The 21,441-nt window shown below is 41.3% G+C and overlaps 1 protein-coding gene across 1 annotated transcript; it reads left to right on the top strand.

Annotated features, from left to right (window-relative positions):
* The first annotated feature begins 401 nt into the window (after positions 1–401).
* Positions 402–16,293, top strand: LOC147139556 (rho-related GTP-binding protein RhoQ). Its single transcript, XM_086046006.1, has 5 exons — positions 402–999; positions 1,302–1,360; positions 10,708–10,872; positions 11,150–11,245; positions 12,467–16,293. Exons 1-5 carry the CDS (start codon positions 858–860, stop codon positions 12,626–12,628), a joined length of 624 nt encoding a protein of 207 aa, XP_085902132.1. The 5' UTR covers positions 402–857; the 3' UTR covers positions 12,629–16,293.
* Positions 16,294–21,441: the final 5,148 nt, after the last annotated feature.

Below are 21,441 nucleotides of genomic sequence, written 5' to 3'. Positions count from 1 at the left end.
TTAATAAAGGTTCAAAGTGGCCCACCTTCGTTTTTTTGAGCGCTCCACAGAACATAATTTAATTAATATGGCTGATGGAACACTGACATCGTACTGTAGCCCGTTTTTCCATTTTGCATTTTTGATCGAAATCTATTCTTTTTCCCAGTTACTTTTTCTTTCCTTTACTTTTTTTTCAGTTTCTGTGTAAAATCACATTACAAAATACAGTCACTTTTTTTTATCATCAGCCAACTGAAAATGGAAAGGACAAATGACACACGGATCAGTAAGGCGACATAAGTGAATTATAAAAATGGGTTAAGATGGTAAGAATCGCCACGTGTGTAGGGTACCCCGCTTTAACGCAATTGTACTTTTCACCCAGTGCCTTGGTTCCAAACATAAGCTCCGCCCCTCCAGCAAGCGCACACACCTTGTTCTGGCCCCAGCTGCTCCAGAGCGTCCGGCAGCTTGAGCCACACGGGCTTGCGCGCACTCCTGGCCGGCTGGAGATGTGAGCAACCACGCTGGAAATGCTCCGATGAAAAGGTCATATGTTGGATTGGAAAGCCTTCATTTCAACCTGTCAGCGTGTGGCGACACAGACGATAGTGACAGAAAAGTGCTTTTCGCTGCATTTGGGAGCAGTTTAACCCGTGGTGGTGGTGAGTTAAGGGAGGAAGATGCAGTTGTGTAGCCGCTCGGTGCGCCTCGCAGCCAGGCACCGAGGCTGGTGATGCCCGCCGCCGTGCGGGAATCACGGGCGGCCAGTAGCAGCAGCAACAGCAGGAAGACGAAGAGCAGGAGGGCGGAAAACAAGGGCGGCCGAGGATGATGATGATGATGATGATAATGATGAGTTTAAGATCGAGATCATGGCAAACGGAACCGGTACTATTATGTTAAAATGTGTCGTGGTCGGAGACGGTGCAGTGGGCAAAACGTGTCTTCTAATGAGCTATGCCAATGACGCCTTTCCGGAGGAATATGTCCCAACAGTCTTTGATCATTATGCAGGTAGGCATAGACATTTCATATTATTTCTAATAATGACATGCTGGCGTGTTGCTGTGTTTTGCACTAGTTTACGTATACCATACTTGTATTGAGAATAGTGCACTCACTATTTCCTGCTGCACTCGAACTGCATTGGCCTGCATCTGTTGCTATAATCAAAACCACTTGTTTGCCTTCATTGCAGACAGAGGTTGGGGACCCACAGCCCCACCCCCCCTAAGCTTCGTGCTTCATGCACCCTCCCAGACCTTCTCACCCACAAGCCTTCCTCTTTCTAACTGCTCTTTGTCATTTCCTCACAGTGAGTGTCAATGTCGGAGGAAAGCAGTACTTGTTGGGACTGTACGACACTGCTGGCCAGGTACACTTTTTTTTGTTACTCTGGTCTGGTGCCACACACCTACCTACAAAAACATTATCACCTGGGCTGCCTCTCTGTCTTGGTTGCAGCACACTTGCAGGCTTCATATTCAGAGCAGACACTAAACTGCAACAGGTGATTTCAGTGATTTCACACGTATTTGCTGCAAAAGTCCGGAGTACCAAACACAGTGGTGGTAGTGAGGGGCGTTCAATAGTTCCATTATGTCAAGAACAGGCTTCCTATGTCCAGTAATGATGTCACAGATTTGTTAATAGGGCTGCCTATTGCTAGGATATTTTTTCTCAATGTGCCATTCAGCGCACAATCGTTAAAACTCTGATCCAGCAGCCTACACATGCATACACGCAGACACACACTCACCCAATATTTTCTCTCAACACAAAGGCCTGTGTGTGCGCACACACACAGACACACTTGCTGGAGGAACCATACAAACAACACACACAAAATGAGTAAATGTTGAGAAATGTCTGGTTGCAGGCATTTCAACTTCCTGTTCTGACAAATTACTTGGGCCCATTTAGCATCTTAACTACAAGCAAAACTAGATTGTAGACAGTGTTCTCGTATTTGTCCTTGCTACAAATCCCTAAAAACCACGCCTTGCTTTAAAATCTATATTTTGTGGATATTTCTTAAAGTTTTGATTTGACTTATTGTAAATCAATTAAATAGCAGATATGAGTCACTCTGAATGATCGTCAAGATGAATGGTGCCCCGTGGAGTTTGTGTCAAACAGTGGGGCCTACAAAGGAATGTTTCCACCGTTAGCTCCTGTTTGATTTATATTGGCAACGTGCACAATGAAACCAGCTGCAAAGTTTTAGTTTTTTCTAAATATGCTTAGGCATTACGTATGTGATGAGGGCCATATGCTGCATTCAGTACAACTGGGAGGCAGGAAATATCCCACTTGGAGTTTTTGAATCCACCATAGCATTTAGCAGAAGCGATTGAAAATGCTGAAAGCTAGTGGCTATGCTCAGGGAAACTCATCTTTCATCAGTTTACATTTTGAGTAATGAGACATAAAAAATATAATAAATATAAATAATGATGTGCTTAAAAACAATTTCTATGAATAACATACATTAAATGGCAACACTGAGTCTGCTCAATCAGACAAATATTGTGTTTGTATAAACCAGTTAAAAAAATAATCTGAAAAATTATCTGGTAAGTGGAGTGAGTGTTTGAAATGTATGCCTCACTATAAAGTAGTGGTGCGGTAGATCACGTTTCTCCCAGCCAGAGGAATAAAAATTCGTAAATATGCTCTGAGCGCACACTGCTTCACTCCGACTGTTCGGCAACTCAGAGCATTTTTCAAATGTGCCGTTCAGTTATTCAGTGTCCCAAAAAAGGAGCGCATTACGTCAGGCAGTTGAGATGGAAACTGTTCAATTGCGAGCTGCTGATTGGTTTACCACATAGACTGTGTTTGGAAATTAATGCCTGTCATTTGTCATATGACGACCAATCACGGCTCAGCTTCGAAAACAGGTCAGCCGTGATTGGTCGTTGCCTGAGCCCCGAGCAGTTGCGACAAAATGGCCGCCCCAGAGATGGGTGGATTAACTCTTATTCCACAAACGCAATATTTATCAGAATGCCTTGTTTCAACTAGTGGCCTTGCATAGAACATATTCTAGACAAAAATATGTTTGGGTTGACTTCACTTTAACTAGAACCCTATGTCGCATTATGGCCAAAGGTAAAATCCTGGTGATTATTGCGCCTTTTGCTGCTGTAAATCCTTGTTGTGGCATATTCAAGCCACGTGCTAAACTAGCGATACGTCACACATTAGTTGCCATGACGTCTTCTTCCATCTATTCTTCTTCTTTTTTTTTTTTGGGCAGTTGACAAAAACCTTTGGTTGTATTACCACCACCTTCTGGCCACCGGTGCTAATGCATCAAAAGTATTTGCCAACCGGCAGGAGAAAGTTGACACGATTAGGGAACGAGGATTTTGGGTGCTAGTCTGAGCTCTAATTTTAATATGTACAAGTTGCACCAGAGTTAAGTCACAGGACCAGCCAAACTATGAAAAAAGTGTACAATACAATATTTAATAGTTTTTCAAGGCCCTTGGAGCATATTTGTGACTGCACTTATAGAGAGACTCAACAGGTCCCGGACAGTCCATACAAGGACTCTGGCAACAGTGGAGAAGGAAAACTCCTTCTAAGGAAAAAAAAACTTGAACAGAACCAAGCCTGCCAAGTGCCAGTAGTATAAAATATTACTGAATTTAGCACTGATACTGATAAGTACTACTACTGATATTTGAAAAAACAACAATAGTTTTGACGTTGTGATGTAAGTGGACGTTCTCTGCCACAAGACCTGCTTGTCTCTCCAGCAACCTAAAAATGTGCATGTCACATGTTGGATAGTCAACACTGCTCGGGCTAGATTTAACAGTGTGAATGAGTCACAAACTGAAACCAAATCTGTTATCTGGGAAAAAGATAAACAAGGCACGGAAAAGTCAGGAGGTTATTCAAGTCTGTTCCTCGTGTGCGCTTAATTTCTCAATGTTAAGTCAGCCCACCCTCTTGCTACCCAACAATCCACCTGTGGCTTAGTGTGTTACTCTGCAGAACAAGTGTTACACTTCCTTATGCTTCCTTATTGTCTATTCTGGTGTGCTGATTGTGAGTGAGTGTTTGTGTGTTTGTTTTTAGCTTATTCTGAAACAGAGAAGTTCCCCCAGATGTCAGCCAGGGAGAGTAGAGTTTCCACAGTTGAAAATGCGTCCCCCGCCGCCCCTGACTCTGCTGACCTCTTTTAGGGAGCAGGGGGCCAGCTGGTTATGTTTAAAGCTTCAAAGTGTGATCAAAGCGTGGTGGCCCAAATAGTGGGGCAGGAGGACTGGGGAGATAGAAAGAGGAAGACAGACAGATGTGGCAAAGACAAACAGAGTGAGGCAGGAGGGTTTTTAGAGAATGAAACTGCTTATGAGGGAGAAGTAGTCCCTTTCAGGGTACGTTTAAATGATTACAAGCTTGTTAAAAACATTTTTTTAAAACGTTGTCGTAGTAGTAACAGTAGTTGGTTATGCTTCTTTGTAAAGAAACATTATGCGCAACTGCCATTGTCTTATCCAAAAGGATGCTTTGCATAAAAATGTGCATGAATGTTAAGTTCATTAAAGGCTCTAAATTGTTGATAGGTATGACTGTGGGTACTAATGGTTGGTGTATGTGGCCTGTGATCAACTGGTGACCAGTCTAGGGTGTACACTGCCTCTCACTCAGAGTAAGCTAGGCGCCAGCTCTCCTGCGAATTGAGGGGCATTCTCCCATGTGTGCATTTTGTCAGTGCAGATTCTCTGATCAACTTTTTGCCATGTATGCACTTTTGGTGGAGTAACCGTGAAATGTGGGCATTCCCTGTCTAAGCGCACATTCTCCCAAAGGCTAATGCGCGTTTTGGCTTCGGCACTTCAGAGGCTGTAGTAAGTCTAGCGCCCCTTGAAGGCGAAACATCGTATTACACGTTTTGATTCCGTTAACTGCTTACGTGCTTTCGCTGGTGACAACACAGCTGCTGGCTGTTGTTGGAGGCTTGGAGTTTGTCTGAATGCGGCGCTCACAACAACGGCAGACAATCATAGCAATAGTAAGTTTGATTTTAAATGGTTTGTTATGGACTAGCTTGGTGTGTGGCACAAGTCAGACACGCAGAAACGCTAGCTGGGCAGAGCTTAAATAGGAAATCAACCCAAACATATTTTTTTCAAGAATATGTTCAATGCAAGCCCACTAGTTGAAACACAGCATTCTAATTAATATTGTGTTTGTGGAATATGAGTTAAGCAGCAAAATACACCCCTTTTTAGCCATCTCAGGGGGCGGCCATTTTGTCACTTCTGTTGACTGAAAATGACATCACAACGGCTCAGTTTCAGAAAACAGGTCAGCCGTGATTGGTCGTTACCTGAGCCCTGAGACACTGTGATGTCATTTTCAGTTGACAGAAGTGACTAAATGGCCACCTCCAGAGATGGCTAAAAACGGGTGGATTAAATCTTATTCCACAAGCGCAATATTTATCAGAATGCCTCGTTTCAACTAGGGAGCTTGCGCAGAACATATTCTTGGGGGAAAAAAAAATGTTTTTCTTGGCAATATTTTCTATGTGCTTCCACTAGTCTAAACAATGCATTCTGATTAATGCTGTGATTGGTCGTTACCTGAGCCCTGAGCAACTGTGATGTCATTTTCAGTCGACAGAAAGTGGCAAAATGGCCGCCCCCTGAGTAGCTCTAACCAGCAGAGGGACTGTTGATTAAGTCTGAACTAGTTTCCAAGATGGCACCAGCCACCATCGAAACAGGAGTTCAAAACATTCAGACAGATATTTTCCTATATGTCTTTCCCCCCCTAGTTCTTATGAAATGTCCATCAGTGGCACCATTGTGTGTCCCCGTGCCGCGTAATCACATCTCATTGCAGTATTTTGTCTGCCACCTACTGTATGAAAAATAACCACTTCTAAGTTCTCACCCATCCCGACCGCTACCAATTGAATTATTCCATAAAGAAAGCCAGCAAAGTCTTTATTGCTGAATGTGACAAGGAAGCAGAGGGCAAAGTATTTAATTATTCATTTGTTCACCCGCTGCGCCTGCACTCAAAACAACCTATCAACACTGCTCAAGGAGCTTGAGGCAACAGGAAGTGGGTGCAAAGTCCTAAGGTACCCTTAGAAATCTTTGAAGGGGGAACTTGCCACCCACACAGAGTGCCACATCTCGCTGCCTTATTAACCCTCTGCCTTTATGTAAGTGCACGTTACCCATCACAGCTTTACAGGTAACTGCACATCTGTTAATCAGTGGAGACTCTTCTTTTCCAGATGTCAAATAATACGCTTGCCCACTCTCCTCAGTATATGTACCTCAGTATTGTGTTATAACTACCAAAGTGTCAATCAAAGCCCGAGATGGTTATTATTAAAAGGCAATTGATGAAGCACTTGTGTCGGATCTCATTGGACTGAAGGTGTAACGGGACTTTTTCTGTGGTGGGCAGCTGTGATAAATGTCTTTATGTCAGCAAGTGGGTTTAAACAAATGAGGATGGGTAAAAATAGGCTATCTTGTGTTCATGGCAATGAGGAATGTCAACCAGTGTAGCTCATAAGTGTGTTTAGTAGGTTTGTTTGAAAACTGGGCATCTCCACTTCACCAAGGAAAACAAACGTGTCTTGATAAGAAAGAAAAGAGAAGCCTTGGAAATCCTTATTTTGGTTAAAAAAAAAAAAAAAAAAAAGGAAGTGAATGTATTGTGGAACTGTCCTCACAATAACATCACTGTACCAAATTATTTAGACAACATAGTTAACGTACTGTACCACAATCTGTACTGATTTATTTGAGTGTTTTTGAAGCGATAGTTTCTCATGAGTGCCACTGCCTGTAAATAGCACATTACATTTGAGTGTATGGCATGATGTTCTTAATGTAAAGATATTAATAGTAGTTAATAGATGGAGATGAATGTTTCTTAATCATCATGAAATAGAGTGATTTCTGAGATTAAATCAAGGTCAGTAAAAATCTCGGCTTTACGGATACGATGGTATCGATTGTGCGCTGCATTTTTACCTGGCGGCCATGTTAGTACAGATAGCTTCCATTCTGTGAACCCATCCACTTTATAGACCCCCGAGGAGGTTATAGAAGCTGAAACAGAGGACAATGAAGATGGCGATATGGTGATGACTCACTGGAATTGTGCTCATATGTCACTGAGTCACACAGCAGAGCTCACGCAGCGACCCAATGAACACTTCAAGCTTTGAAGAGACAGGCATTTATTACAAATACTGATCATATTATTACAGGTGTCAAAATGAATCTACTAATTGACAACTAATCGATTATCAAAACAATCGACAACAATTTTAAATATCAAGTAATCGTTTACAGCAATCACTTAGCTTTAAATAGTAAAAATCCTCTAATTTCAGCCCCTCAACAGTAATTATTGTGGTTCCTGTAGACCTTTATGAAAGCAGACTGATCCTTTTGTGTTTAATCAAAATATGCCAATCGCAAACATCTGCTTTTACGCTGGAAAACAATGTCCGAATCAGTTTCAAAAAGGTCGGCGAGTACATCAATCCCGCACGTGTGATATTGCTTATTTGTTGTTTACGTGTTTTGTTTACTTGGTTAATAGACTGTATTTGAGAAACATGTTTTGTATTACACTTTAATGCAAAAAAAAAAAAAAGAAAAAAAGACGACTACTGATGGAATAATCAACTCAAATATTCAATAGTGTGAGCCCTTGATCTTGTACTCAGTTGCCCTGATTTCTTGGCCCTTGTCCTTCTACTGATGATAGCGCAGTGTTTGGTGTCAGAAAGCTTGTGATGCAGTGTTGCTGCAATGTCATGAATTGTTGAACTGACCTAATAAAAGTGACATCTCTGAGATAGAAACATTGAACCTAACAAAGTGCCCTCTGAGTAGCAGGAGAGTGAGCATAACTGGGCCAACAAGCACTGAACAGCGATTGAGTATTAGCACCGATCCAGCGTGTAAACCGCCTCACTTGCGGCTAGAGGACATATTGTGTTTATTGTCAGAGGTAAAGTGAGGAAATGTGAGAGGCAATGATGGGTCTCAGAGAAGCTGTGGGCCTGTTTCTGAGGAAAAATACTGAATAGATCCCACGGTGTTTCTACAGTACTATGGATGATCAGAAGATTGAATTTCACTTGGAAAAGTCGCAGGCAAAGAACTACATGTGCACGCCTCTGCAGCATTTCATCCTAAATGGAAACAGGAAAGCACATAGATGCACCGTATGTTATTCATAAGCACGTAGCGTCACAAGGTAAGATCTGAGAGGTCTTTGGAACTTGACGTTGACGTTGTTATTAGACCACTAGTGAGATAAAAAAAAAGGGGGAAAAAAACGAAATACATCTGATCCAATATCAAATAACAGCAGTACAAGAGTTCGAATTGTTGCATTACTATCGTAACAATTTGATCAGACGGATAAAACTTGGGACTTCAGGTCAAGGGCGGCAAACCCAACTACTTATCCAGAGCCGCGGAGAGGGAAGAGGAGGATGTGACAGAACATCACTGTTTTGAATGCAAGCCAAAACAAACCTCTTTATATTTTTTTGCTGTTGCTTTTGCCACAATCATCAGTGTTTGTTTGAGGGTGGTGGGATGTGTGCATTTGGTGCAGTAGGCCCTCCGCTGTGAGAAGAGGTTAAGTTCTCAACATTTTTGCACCCAAAAAAAAACCTAGCTCTTGAAGTACGACCAACATAAAAATACAGTGTTTCAAAAAAGGCAGGGTTTTATTCATAATTCATATTATTTAATATTATAGTACATAATGTAAGACACTTTAACATTATGCAATTTGCAGCATCACACTCAAGCAGTGGGTGTCCAAATTTTTATAAGATGAAAAGTCTGTACTGAAATAATGATTCCATTAAAATGTATTGCACATAAAAGTTAAATAATAAAAAGAAACATTTAACCAGGCTGTATGCATACCTACAAGTGAAGAGAAGCCTTGTGACACAAATGGGAGATCAGAAAAGAAAGGAGAAAGTTATGGCGTAAAAGATAGACAGAGTTGTTCCTGTGTGGGGCTTACTAAGGATGACGTTGCCCGGTCTCGCCCCCACATTTAATCAAACGATTAAGTTTCTTTTGGTTTTGGCTACTCTTGTACCACAACAAGACTCAATAATGAACTGTTTCAGTTCACCTCTACCCCTCAAAAAAAAAAAAGAAATTGCTGGTTCGCCCGTAAGTGCAGTGTGTTTTGTTACGAGATGGCATGTCAGATTTCACATATTCATTGCTCAGCACGGCTCTTGCTTGCGTATGTCACGTGACCAAAATAGATGAGCCGTGATTGGTCGGTAGCTGAGCCCTTAGGCACCGTGATATTATTTTCAGTCGACAGAAAGTGGCAACATGGCCATGTAGTGCTGCCTTAGCTCGGACAAAGGAACATACCGCATACCTACAGTACGTGTACCACACTTTGAGAATCACTGATGGCATTCTTTTGTGGCTACTACTGATTGAATATTGTGGGATATTTTGCCATTCATTGAATTTGCATACTCTCCCGGAATCCTTTTGACGCGGCTGGCTTTATAGTGATTTGATCTAACTGGACTGGGCCCCATTTTTGGCTGATTCTATCAGACAGAAAGCTTTCATGCCAAAGCTCAGCTTTTCCGTTGCAAGTCTCTGTGCCACAGTGGGACTTCTATCCAATTAATTCTGATTTCAGGGATCCGAAAGCATTTTCACAACATCCGATTGAGATCGATTCACTTGGTCCGTGTTGGTTTTGTTCAGTCAGTAAGTAATTGATATCTTCATGATACTCAATGTCTTAAAGGGGAAGTCAACCCAAACATATTTTTCAAGAATATGTTCTATACAAGCCCACTTGAAACAAGGAATTCTGATAAATAATGCCTTTGTGGAATAAGACTTAATCCACCCGTTTTTAGCCATCTCCGGGGGCGGCCATTTTGTTACTTCTGTCGACTGAAAATGACATCAGACACCCTTAGGGCTCAGATAACGACCAGTCATAGCTCTGCTTCAGAAAACAGGTGAGCTGTGATTGGTCGTTATCTGAGCCCTGAGGGTCTGTGACTGTCATTTTCAGTCGACAGAAGTGACAAAATGGCCGCCCCTTGAGATGGCTAAAAACAACTGGATTTTGCTGCTTGACTCATATTTTATATTAATCATACTGCATTGTTTCAACTAGTGGGCCCGCATAGAACATATTCTTGAAAAAAATATGCTTTAAAGAGAGCTTGATCACATACACAAAGGATGGTTTTGTGTGTATGAGCTTACACATTTGACCTAAAACAGAAGGCATGGCAACTAATGTGTCACGGCCACTTTGTGGCTCAGCTTGCATTGAAGGACAGCAAGTTAAAAAAAAAAAAAAATCCAAATTGCCTCTGTCATTGTGAAGGTGAAGGAGAAAGTAAATCCCGCGTGAAGGTCTTCACATTCTTTGCTCTTCATAACTCAAATCCAGCTGACAGTTTTAAGAGCATCAAGCCTGTCACATCATATGTGGAAAAACAGCTGGAGCTCGGCAGTGTGTGTGGAACAAAACACTTGAGCAACTAAGAAGTTAACTTTACCAACCTGGCTTCACTGAAGAGAAAATGTCAAAATTGTAAGCACTGAAATATTTCGCAGGGATTCATTTCACTGAGGTACAGTAAAGAAAGGTAACTCATGGGCATACATATTTTTTTTCTAACATTGAATCCTTTTCCAGGAGGATTATGATCGACTCAGGCCATTGTCCTACCCGATGACCGATGTTTTCCTCATCTGCTTCTCGGTGGTTAATCCTGCCAGTTTCCAGAATGTGCGTGAAGAATGGGTGCCTGAGTTGCAGGAGTACGCACCCAATGTCCCCTACTTGCTCATTGGCACTCAGGTGAGTCCTAACCAGGACGTCGATCCTAAAAGACCATTCGAGCTTAATGCGTGTATACAAATATGTAGGAGCTTAGTTTAGTATGAGTCATTTTAGAGTGAATGTGCTGGAATGATTCTCTTGACTTCGATCAACCAAGTGAGGAAGATGTTGGTGTGTAGTCTCGCCAGCCATAATATTGGGTACACCTGCACACTTGAATAAGATGAAATGTGTGAAATGGCAAACTCTGGATTTTGCATGGTAATAACTACCACGTGTGTTGGTCATTCCTCAGATTGATCTACGTGATGACCCAAAGACCATTGCCAAACTGAATGATATGAAGGAGAAACCTATAGTGACCGAGCAAGGCCTGAAACTGGCTAAGGAGGTCTGTATGTTTTCAACCGAACCTGAAAACAAATGTTGCATGCAGACAATAAGCCAGTCCCAGTTATCGGAGCTGGGCATTTTACTAAAAATTGATCGTCCATTATTCGTCATCTGTCTGCAGCGTGGGTACCCTTCCGTCGTCCGTCATTCGCCTTTTTTTTCTGGGGGTAAATAAAATAGTACCAGTCTATAGGCCGGTCCGCCTCTAATTTTAAACCGACTAAACTTTCACTCGTCATATTGTCGAATTATCGTTATCGAGTTTTTGATAAAATATCAAGATTTTTTTTTTTAGCTCACATCGCCCACACCTACCTCAAAAAATGGTTCAGTCCTTGCATCCAGAAATAAAAGAAAACCAATCTAATCCTCCAAACACTGATAGTCAGATCCATGTAAAGGAAAGTCATTTTAGCATGATATAAAGCAGTATTTTATTCATTTTTGATATGCAGTCTGGTCTATCCATCCATCCATTCTTTACGTTATCCCGTGACAGGCGGTGTACATAAAACACAAAGAAACAGACAACCATTTATACCTAGTGCTAATGGAAATTTAAAATCGTCAATTGACCAAATGCTGCACATGTAGAAAAAAAGCTGGAATGAATGAAGCGTGAGTTGCCATGGCATCACACATAACCCATCCATTATCATACATAAAAATGCAAACACCATTCGAAATTTAATGGAAATAATAATTTACACTCGGCTATTTCTTCCACTTTAAAAAAAAAAAAAAAAATCCTTTTGAAAGGGGAAATTGCCCTCACCCCCGCAACACACTATGCAACCCCACTGACAAATGTCCATCCATTCATCCATTTCCTGTCGCACTCATGATGTCCAGAGTCTCCCAGAAGCTGCTGATTGCTTGTCAGCCATTGTGCTGACAAAGAGACAGATAAGCGTTCTCGCTCCCATCCTCACCTAAGGGCAATTCAAATTATTGTATTAACCTTACACAACTGTTGTGGACTGTGGATGGAAGTGCGTATGCAAACTCCAAACAGACGCTATAGAAAGGTGAAACCAAGAATAAAAAACCCAGACCTTCCTTGCGACAGCCACTCTGCCACTGGCGCTACGTGTCCCCAGTGACCCCGAAAAGAATATTGATTATAGGACATGGAAGGGTGTTTACTTCACTTGTTGACAACTGAGGGTTGTTTTTGTTGGTCGCTGACTGCTAAGTCATCCTCTTTCCTACTCCTCAGATTGGTGCATGTTGCTATGTGGAGTGTTCGGCACTAACCCAGAAAGGCTTGAAGACGGTGTTTGATGAGGCCATCATCGCCATTTTGACTCCAAAGAGAAAGAAGGGGGCTCTCAAAAGAAGACTGGCACCACGTTGCATTAACTGCTGTCTGATCACTTGATACGGAGACGATTTTATTCAGCAGCGTACCACACATCCCCTGGACTTGCAGAAAGACTCATGATAGTTGAGCAGATACAAAGAACAACGCTGATAACGACTGAGTGACAGTTTTTCCAACTGCACCCGCACTCCAAAGGCCATGACTTTCTTCTGCTGCCTATCTTGTGAAGAGGCAGTCAATTAGAAGGAGCACAAACACCAAGAAAGCTCTTCTCCTAATTCAGGTGTTTTACATACAAAAAAAAAAATGCATAAATCAAAAATTTAAAAGAAAATGTTTGCATTACAAAAGGGAGCTTGATTTGTAAAATGTTGTAAGACCATGAATATCTTGACTTTTGAAGTCTCTCAAAGCAAAACGCACTACATGCCCATTTTTGGGCATGAAGGCCAAGTTGTTGTTTTCTGCCACCCAAATTCTCTCCGATTATTCATCGTTTGACAACGTGTAGAATTAACCATGCTGTGTATAGAGGATTACTAAATCAGAAATGGAAATGTATCAACAAAATATTTTGGACCTAGAGATATTTTTTCATATTCTTTGTCATGCAATTGTATGTTGTACTTTTAGCGCTTTTTAAGTGTGAGAGGATAGACAGTTGCTCTTTTAGAAGTGATTCATATACAGTAAATACAGTATAACGCAAACAAATGCACATACACTGTCATCAAAAGCGGTCAGCAAAAATGACCTTAGACTTTATATTAAAGGCTCAAGAGATGAAGCACATTCCTCTGCTTTTAAGCATTGCCCATCTTTCAGCGCGGCAAGCACTGAGGATGCACAAACTTGCAGGCACAAGCTTGAGCAGTTTATCATCCTACAAGTAATCCTAAATCAAAGTCTGAAATTCCATTACTATGCATTGGATGGACATTCTCTATCTCAGTTTTTCTCAACCTTTACTGAACGAAAGCACATATTTCACATGGGAAAAAAAATCACAGCACACCACTTAGCAAAACGATTCACAAAAAGTAGATATACAGGTTAATTTTCTACATTCAGTCATTTAGTGGAAGAGCATTTCATTGTTATGCCTGTTGCTGTATGTGCCTGGCATACATAAAATTGACAAATAAAAAAGAAAGTAATAAATATTTGTCCAAATAATTGACATTGGATAATTTTCCGCAGCACACCTGATGATTTCTTATGGCACACTAATGTGCCACGGCACAACTGGTTGAGAATCACTGCTCTATCTGATAGATTTTTTCAGACAATACAGGGTCAAATGTTAAAGTGAAAGTCAACCCAAAGATTTTCTTTACGATGATATGTTGTATGCACCCTCACTAGTCTAAATATGGCATTTTGATTTTGACAATTGCGTTTGTGGAATATGAATGAGGAAGAAAAATCTACTCGTATTCAGCCATCTCAGGGGGCGGCCATTTTGCCACTTGCTGTTGGCTGAAAATGCCATCACAGTTGCTCAGGTCTCAGATAACACCAATTATGGCTCAGCTTTAGAAAACAGCTGAGCTGTGATTGGACAGGTGTGTCTTCAGCTTCAGAAAACAGCTGAGTTGTGATTGGTTGTTACATGAGCCCTAAGCAACTGTGATGTCATTTTCAGTTGACAGCAAGTATCAAAATGGCCGCCCCCTGAGATGGATAAAAACAGGTGGATTTTGCTGCTTAATTCGTATTCCACAAACACAATATTAATCAGATGTCAAGTTTAGACAAGGCCTGCATAGAACATATTGCAAATAGGCCTGCATGATATTGGAAAAGCATGCAATATGCGATATTGTTGTTGACTATATCAATTCCCTTGTGCTATTTAACATGTACCTAAAGAAATGACATTTTTATTAACTAATGGAAAACTAATGAAGAAATACTTTTTTTTTCATGCGTGAAAATAGGCAAGCGCAATGAATTCTTCGCCGATTAATTGTAATTACCCGAGATAATGTTCAACGATTGGATGGCCATGCACATTAAAGTTGGCATCTGACAGGTCAAATTCAGATAAAAGCATAAAATTCCATAATAAACGTTTGTGATATGCATATTGCATGGGCCAATATCGCGACATTGAATATTTTTTTAAATATATTGTACAGCCCTAATTGTAAAGAAATTTTGGGAGTTGACTATCCCCTTTGACCTTGCAGTAAAAAATCAAATAAATGAACATTTGTCAGAAAAACAATACAGAAGTACAATAATTAGATTATTTACATCTATACCTAACAAATTAGTTTTAGCTCATGAAACTAGCACTTTTAGTTTTGCTCCCATTTTTCATGAGCTAAACTAACATTTAATAGTAAATGAGCTAACATTTATATTTTTTGTTCATAGAATTCTGATTTATGGCCACAATGATGTTGACAAAATGATATAATTCAATTATATTCAATTATAGCCCACTCATTAAGGTATATAAAGTGTAAGCGTTCTAATATCCTTTCTCAATTCATGGCACTGTACTTTAATTTACATTAGGGTTCTGAACTTGTGACTATAGCTCAATGCCAATAGATGACAAAACATTATTATATCATTTTCAACCAAACAGTAGCTTCATATTTTATAGTAAGAGTCAGTAAGGTGCAGCATAACGTTTGGGCGTCTGTCTGATGAAACTAAGAGGAAAATGTTCAATGAAGGAATGAGATCACTGCAGCCGAAATGTGGGTAGCTGGTCAGTGTTGCTTCTTTATTCTGGTGCAATACGAACCCTCAAAGACTGATTTATTGTTCGGTTTTCCCCACTGCTGCTGGGTGAAGCGTCAAAGACCGAAAATTCACACTTCAAACCTTCCGGGAATAAACAATCAATGGATGACGAACTTACATGAGCCTTTGCTGCTTAGTGATTCACAGACTCACGTCCTTTGGTTTAAAAAAAAAAAAAAAGTTTGGAGAATTTGAACCAGTTTTCATATCAGAAAATGACATATTGACCTGACTTATTATGGACTCATGCTTTTCTAAAGCAAACATAGGAAAGATGGCATTTAGAAATAACTGGCACAACTCCAAATTGATGCACAGTTAGTTGGACAATGAAACATTTTAATTATTTTTACTAAGATAAAACATATATGATTGAAGTGAATACACACAGGGTTTTGTTTTTATTTGTGTTTTTTTTTATTGCCCAATAAGGGCTCAAATGCATTTGGACAGTTGACCTTGTAGCAGTAGCAGAAATTGGCAGGTGCAATCTGTTCTCTTTGTATTTGTAGTACAAGTCATTTTATTAATGTCATATCAAACCAGATTTTGAATTTAGATGTTGTATAATGTCAGGTTTACAAGCCCACGGGGCACTATACTAGTGTCTTAAAACGTCATTTCTTACAAACCAAATGCTCTCCAAAATTAACTTCATTATGTTTTGTTCATTTGTTGTTGGCTTTTTGTATGTTTTGAAAAAAGCCAACTGTTGCTAAGTATTGTTCTGTTCCGAATCTATTATGATGACTGAGTGATGCTTTAATGTACATGGTGCTCCTTTTCTCTACCCTATCCTGCACGACTGTATTGTCGCTTTGAGTCACAGGGTGTTTTGCAGATCAAACAACCTTTTGCTCGGTGAGATCCACCCTCACAACCTCGACTCGAAAGAACTGCAACCACTAGTGCATTGATGCTCCTGCCAACTCAATTAAAGTGTTTACTGTGCTAAAAAGTCATCTGAGTAGTTTCCTTTGGAGGTCAAGTTTATGAAGCATTATCATTGTTGGTGCTTGACAAGAGACTGATGAATTGTCTGAAATCGAGATCACTAAGTAGGCTGGATTTACACATGGTTCATGTTCAGTTGTTTTGTACAAAACAGCACAGTTTGCAGTGTTGCTTTGTACAAAACTATCTGTTTTTTGGGTTCGTTTTCTGCAAAATCAACCCAGAAAGTTGGGTCAAATTGACCCAAGTAGAGGGTCGGTCCATTTTTGACCCAAAATTGTGTTATTTTTAACCCAATTGTTTTTAGAGTGTATGTATATGTACTGTCAAACGATTATAATTTTTTTAACTACCGGTAATTCATTGCAAAAAAATTCCATAATTAATCGTGATTACATTTATTTTTCAACTACAATTTTTTTTAAAAAGCTTGGAACCGATATTCACTTGAGTAAAATCTTGGAATTAATATTGAGAAAATTTAAAGTATATTTTCATTCAAAGACTGCTCTAATAGCTTTCTTTCATACTTGAATAATATTTTTCTGTGAAATACAACTGTTGAACGATACACCAAAGATGTACAACTAATATGGTATTTGAATTCAGCTTGGCAAAGTGCGCAAATTATTTTGGATTTTTCCAAATAGCCGTCGAGCAACTTTTTAAAACTAAAACTACGTAAAAGTCCATCTTTGTGACAGTGACTCTCGTCTAAATTTGGCTGTCAAGTGAGCAGAGGGAAGCTGCCAAAAGAAGTAAATAAATCGGAGTTCATTTTTTATATATATATATATATATATATATATATATATATATATATATATATATATATATATATATATATATAGCGTGAGCGAGAGAGAGATGACTGTATGACCAAAGCCCTGTGACATCATGAAACGCTGACATCATGTGACTGACTCTAAAGGCACTGGCACTGAAATAGTAGTCTAACCCCAACTGTTAAACAGAACTGAAAAACACACCCAAATGGATCCTGCAATTTGTGATCCACTCGGGCTGAGAAATTTAGTGGAGTGCATTTTCAGAGCAAAAATCCTTTCTCAACCTACTGACATCAGCGACTTTATAAACAAATACATATTAGAGCTGATTGAATTCAGAGAGTGTCACAAGGAGGCAGATGCCAAAGTTGTTTTCTTTCTCTTTCAAGAACAATGGGGTAAGAGCCGTTTTTAAAATGCTGGCTGACCAATTCTTTAAGTGATACTGGAACAAAGTATATCAGATTAACACAATAGTAATTATTAGGGCTGCACAATATTGGAAAAAACATGCGATATGTTCACTGTCGCGATATTGATTATAATGCAATATTCAACACGTACCTAAAGAAATGACATTTTTTTTATTTAATGAAAGAAGTATTTTTTTCTATGCTGCAAAACAAGCAAGCTCAATGTTTTCTTAGCTAATTAATTGTAATTCCCCTCAATAATGACCAACTATCGGGTGGCAATGCGCATTTAAGTTTGCATCTGAGTTGTCAAATTCCAATCCATCGGAAAATTAATACATGTCAATTTTTTTAAATATATTGTGCAGCCCTAGTAAATGTGTACTTTTAAATTTCAGTAATTTATAGTATTAGTCGGTCACTACTTTAATGCCAATATACGGTATATTTATTTTTTCTGTATGTTGATCTTTTTGTTTTAATGTTTCTCTACAGAGAAGCGATTTAAAGATAAAACAAACACGGAACCAGAGGCTGCCACGTCAAACCAAGAATCTTCCCCATCAAAGCAAAATATATCAGACGTCGAGCTAGAGGAACTGTTGCAGACATTGTACAAGGATTTGGAATTATCAAATGTGGTACAGAAAGATGCAACAAATAAAACAGATGGGAAATCAGATGCATCTTGTGACTAGAGGAACACAAGAGAATGCAGTAATTGATTAATCAATCATTCAAAGTCTGTTGATTGAGTGGAGTTGATTATTGTCTTGAAGTAAATAAGATAAGATAAGAAGAATGCCTTTATTGATCCCACAGTGGGGAAATTTTCATTGTTACAGCAGCAAAGATATAGGTCACACAGGGGCCATTAATGTATAACATTGACGGCAAACATTTAGGATCAAACCTATGTAAATATACGCAGTAACATGTGTACATACACATGTATATACACACCAACCTACATCTACATAAAAAATATGAGGAACACTCATTTTGGCCTGTACATAGTACAGAGGAAAAAATACTCTAAGTGACAGTGCTGCAGTGCTGTAGTGAAATGTAAGGAACAGCATTGGATAAAAATAAAACTAGACTAACAGTAGTGGGGAATGTTGAGTATTGCACGGTATTACAGTAGTGGGGAATATTGGGTATTGCACGATATGAGCTCAGGTGCAGGACTGCACAATTGCACTAATGTCCGCCAGTTTGTAGAGACTACACAATGTTCTTGTTAACGAGTCTGACAGCAGCAGGCAAGAAGGAACGGCGGAATCTCTCCTTTGCACAGCGAGGGTGTAACAGTCTGTCACTGAAGGTGCTGTGGAGTGCTGTTAGGGTGCCCTGGAGGGGGTGGTCCGGGTTGCCCAGCATTGATGACAGCTTGGCCAACATCCTCCTGTCCCCCAGAGTCCAGGGAGCAGCCCAGGACAGAGCCGGCCCTCCTGACCAGTTTGTCCAGCCGCTTCTTGTCCCGGGCCGAGACGCCGCCTGCCCAGGTGACCACTCCCTGGAAGATGACCGATGCAACCACCGAGTCATAAAAGTTCCTGAAGAGTGTCCCCTGAACCCCAAAAGACCTCAGTCTCCTGAGTAGGAAGAGTCTGCTCTGACTCTTCCTATAGAGGGCGTCTGTGTTGTCGCACCAGTCCAGTTTATTGTTCAGATGAACACCCAGGTACTTGTAAGTTGAGACTCTCTCAACATCTGTTCCCCGGATATTCACTGGTGCAGGTGAAGAGTGCTGGCGCCTACCGAAATCCACCACCATTTCTTTGGATTTCCCCGCATTGATCAGGAGGCGGTTCTGCTGGCACCAGTCCACAAAACCCTGAGTAAGTTCTCTGTACTCCCGGTCATCTCCGCCTGTGATGAGGCCGACAATCACAGAGTCGTCAGAGAACTTCTGCAGGTGACAGGTAGGGGTGTTGTAGTTGAAGTCCGAGGTGTAGAGGGTGAACAGGAAGGGAGCCAAGACAGTTCCCTGTGGGGCCCCCGTGCTGCAGAGGAGCACGTCAGACACACAGTCCTGTGTCCTCACATACTGTGGCCGGTTTGTGAGGTAGTCCTGGATCCATGTGGTGAGGTGGTGGGCCACCCCCGCCCGCTCCAGCTTGTCTCCCAGTAGGGTGGGCTGGATGGTGTTGAAAGCACTGGAGAAATCAAAGAACATGATCCTCACAGTGCTCCCCGCCTTCTCCAGGTGGGAGAGTAAAGTGTGGAGGAGGTAGATGATGGCATCATCCACACTGATGCCAGGCTGATATGCGAACTGGAGTGGGTCTATTGAGGAGCTCACCAGGGGGCGCAGGTGGACAAGGACCAGTCTCTCCAGGGTCTTCATCAGGTGAGACGTCAGCGCCACTGGTCTGAAGCTGTTGAGCTCCTTCGGGTGGGGGGTCTTTGGCACCGGGACCAGGCAGGATGTTTTCCATAGCTGGGGGACCCTGCCCAGCTTCAGGCTTTTGAGGAGCTGGGGGCTGATGCCATCTGGACCCGCTGCCTTCCTCGCCTTCATCTTCTTCAGCTGGTTCCTCACCTGAGATGTTGTGAAGGCCAAGGCTGGGCAGGAGGGAGTGGTGGCTATCTGGTGAAGCTGGGAGCTGGAGGCTGTGGAGAAAAGGGGGGAGGGGGGTACACGCCCAGCAGGAGGAGTAGGTGGAGGCTGCAGCAGGAGAGACTGAGTGGAGGCAGGCATCTGATCGAACCTATTGAAAAAGAGATTCAGCTCATTTGCCCACTGCAGGTCCCCCCCAGTCCGGGTCTTGGGTTGTCCGTGGCCTGAGATGGTCTTCAGGCCCCTCCAGACTCCCCTGGCGTTATTCTGCAGCAGCTGCTCCTCCATCCTCTTCCTGTAGGACCTTTTCCCCTCTCTGATCCTGAGGCAAGTGGAATGCACTACTACTGCGACGACTGCTAATTTCATCTCAGCTTGACTTGAAACATACTCTAAGTTGCTAACACAGCATAGAGAACTTCAGAAGCTGCTCATCACTGAGTCCAGAAGGGCCTTCGAAGCCTGTGACAAAAGACATGGCTGACACCAATGAAGCTGAAGATGACCGGTGTTTGGTACTTTTGATCCGGATTGAAACAGAATAAACGGGACAGGTTACAAGGACAACAACACTGTAGTGTGAACCCAAAGGATCATAGCATGTCATAGTGAAGTATCTGGACCAGGGATGGGCAACTTAAGTAATGGCGTGTGTAACAATTTTTCAGCAGCACTACTATGGCGGTGTCTACGTAGGACCACACACACCCTAACCTGGAGTATGAGAAAATGCCATTTTAAATATGGACAAAATGCATGCGAATAGTGTAAATTCATGTATAATTGACGGTCATTGAAAAGGACTGGAAAAATAGGGGGCGGGGAGTTGTCTTTTCTTAACCCAGAAAATTAATCAAAAACGCTGATAACCCCCAAGCAGGGGTGTCAAACTCCAGTCCTCGGGGGCTGCCCTCCTGCATGTCTTAGAGGTTTCACACCTGATTCAAACGATCGGGATCAGGATCAGGCTCCTGCAGAACTTGCTGATGAGCTGATCATTTGGAACAGGTGTGTTGCAGCGGGGAGGGATGGAAAACAGGCAGGACAGCGGCCCTCGAGGACCGGAGTTCGACACCCCTGGAATAAAGGCTATCTGTGTTTCTTGCAGTCTGCTGAAGGGTGCCATCAGGCTGCTTCATCTTGACTTTGAGAGCTCAAAATCTCAGCTTGTGTTTCCACGTCCGTACACCTGCATCTGATACACAAATTAGAAGACTTTAGTTTAAGTTCATTCATTCTTAATGAGATCAAAAGTATTGGAACATGTGACTAATGTTTTGTTTTTGGTTTTTTTGAGTTACGAACACACTTCAGTTGTCCTGTTGGCAGTTTTATTTTAGAATTGAAATGAGTTGTCTTAGAGGCTACATTTGTAACTCTAAAAAGTGG

The sequence above is a fragment of the Filicampus tigris genome, chromosome 11 (assembly GCF_054856515.1).
Source record: "Filicampus tigris isolate MCC_2025a chromosome 11, RoL_Ftig_1.0, whole genome shotgun sequence".
NCBI lineage: Eukaryota > Metazoa > Chordata > Actinopteri > Syngnathiformes > Syngnathidae > Filicampus > Filicampus tigris.
This window is presented reverse-complemented; position numbering and strand designations above follow the sequence as displayed.

Bases quoted from the DNA above. Each gene is read 5' to 3' on its own strand.
- LOC147139556 (XM_086046006.1), top strand. From the start codon at position 858: ATGGCAAACGGAACCGGTACTATTATGTTAAAATGTGTCGTGGTCGGA. The intron at 1,000-1,301 runs GTAGGCATAGAC...ATTTCCTCACAG, and splicing joins AGTCTTTGATCATTATGCAG to TGAGTGTCAATGTCGGAGGA. The intron at 11,246-12,466 runs GTCTGTATGTTT...CCTACTCCTCAG, and splicing joins GCCTGAAACTGGCTAAGGAG to ATTGGTGCATGTTGCTATGT.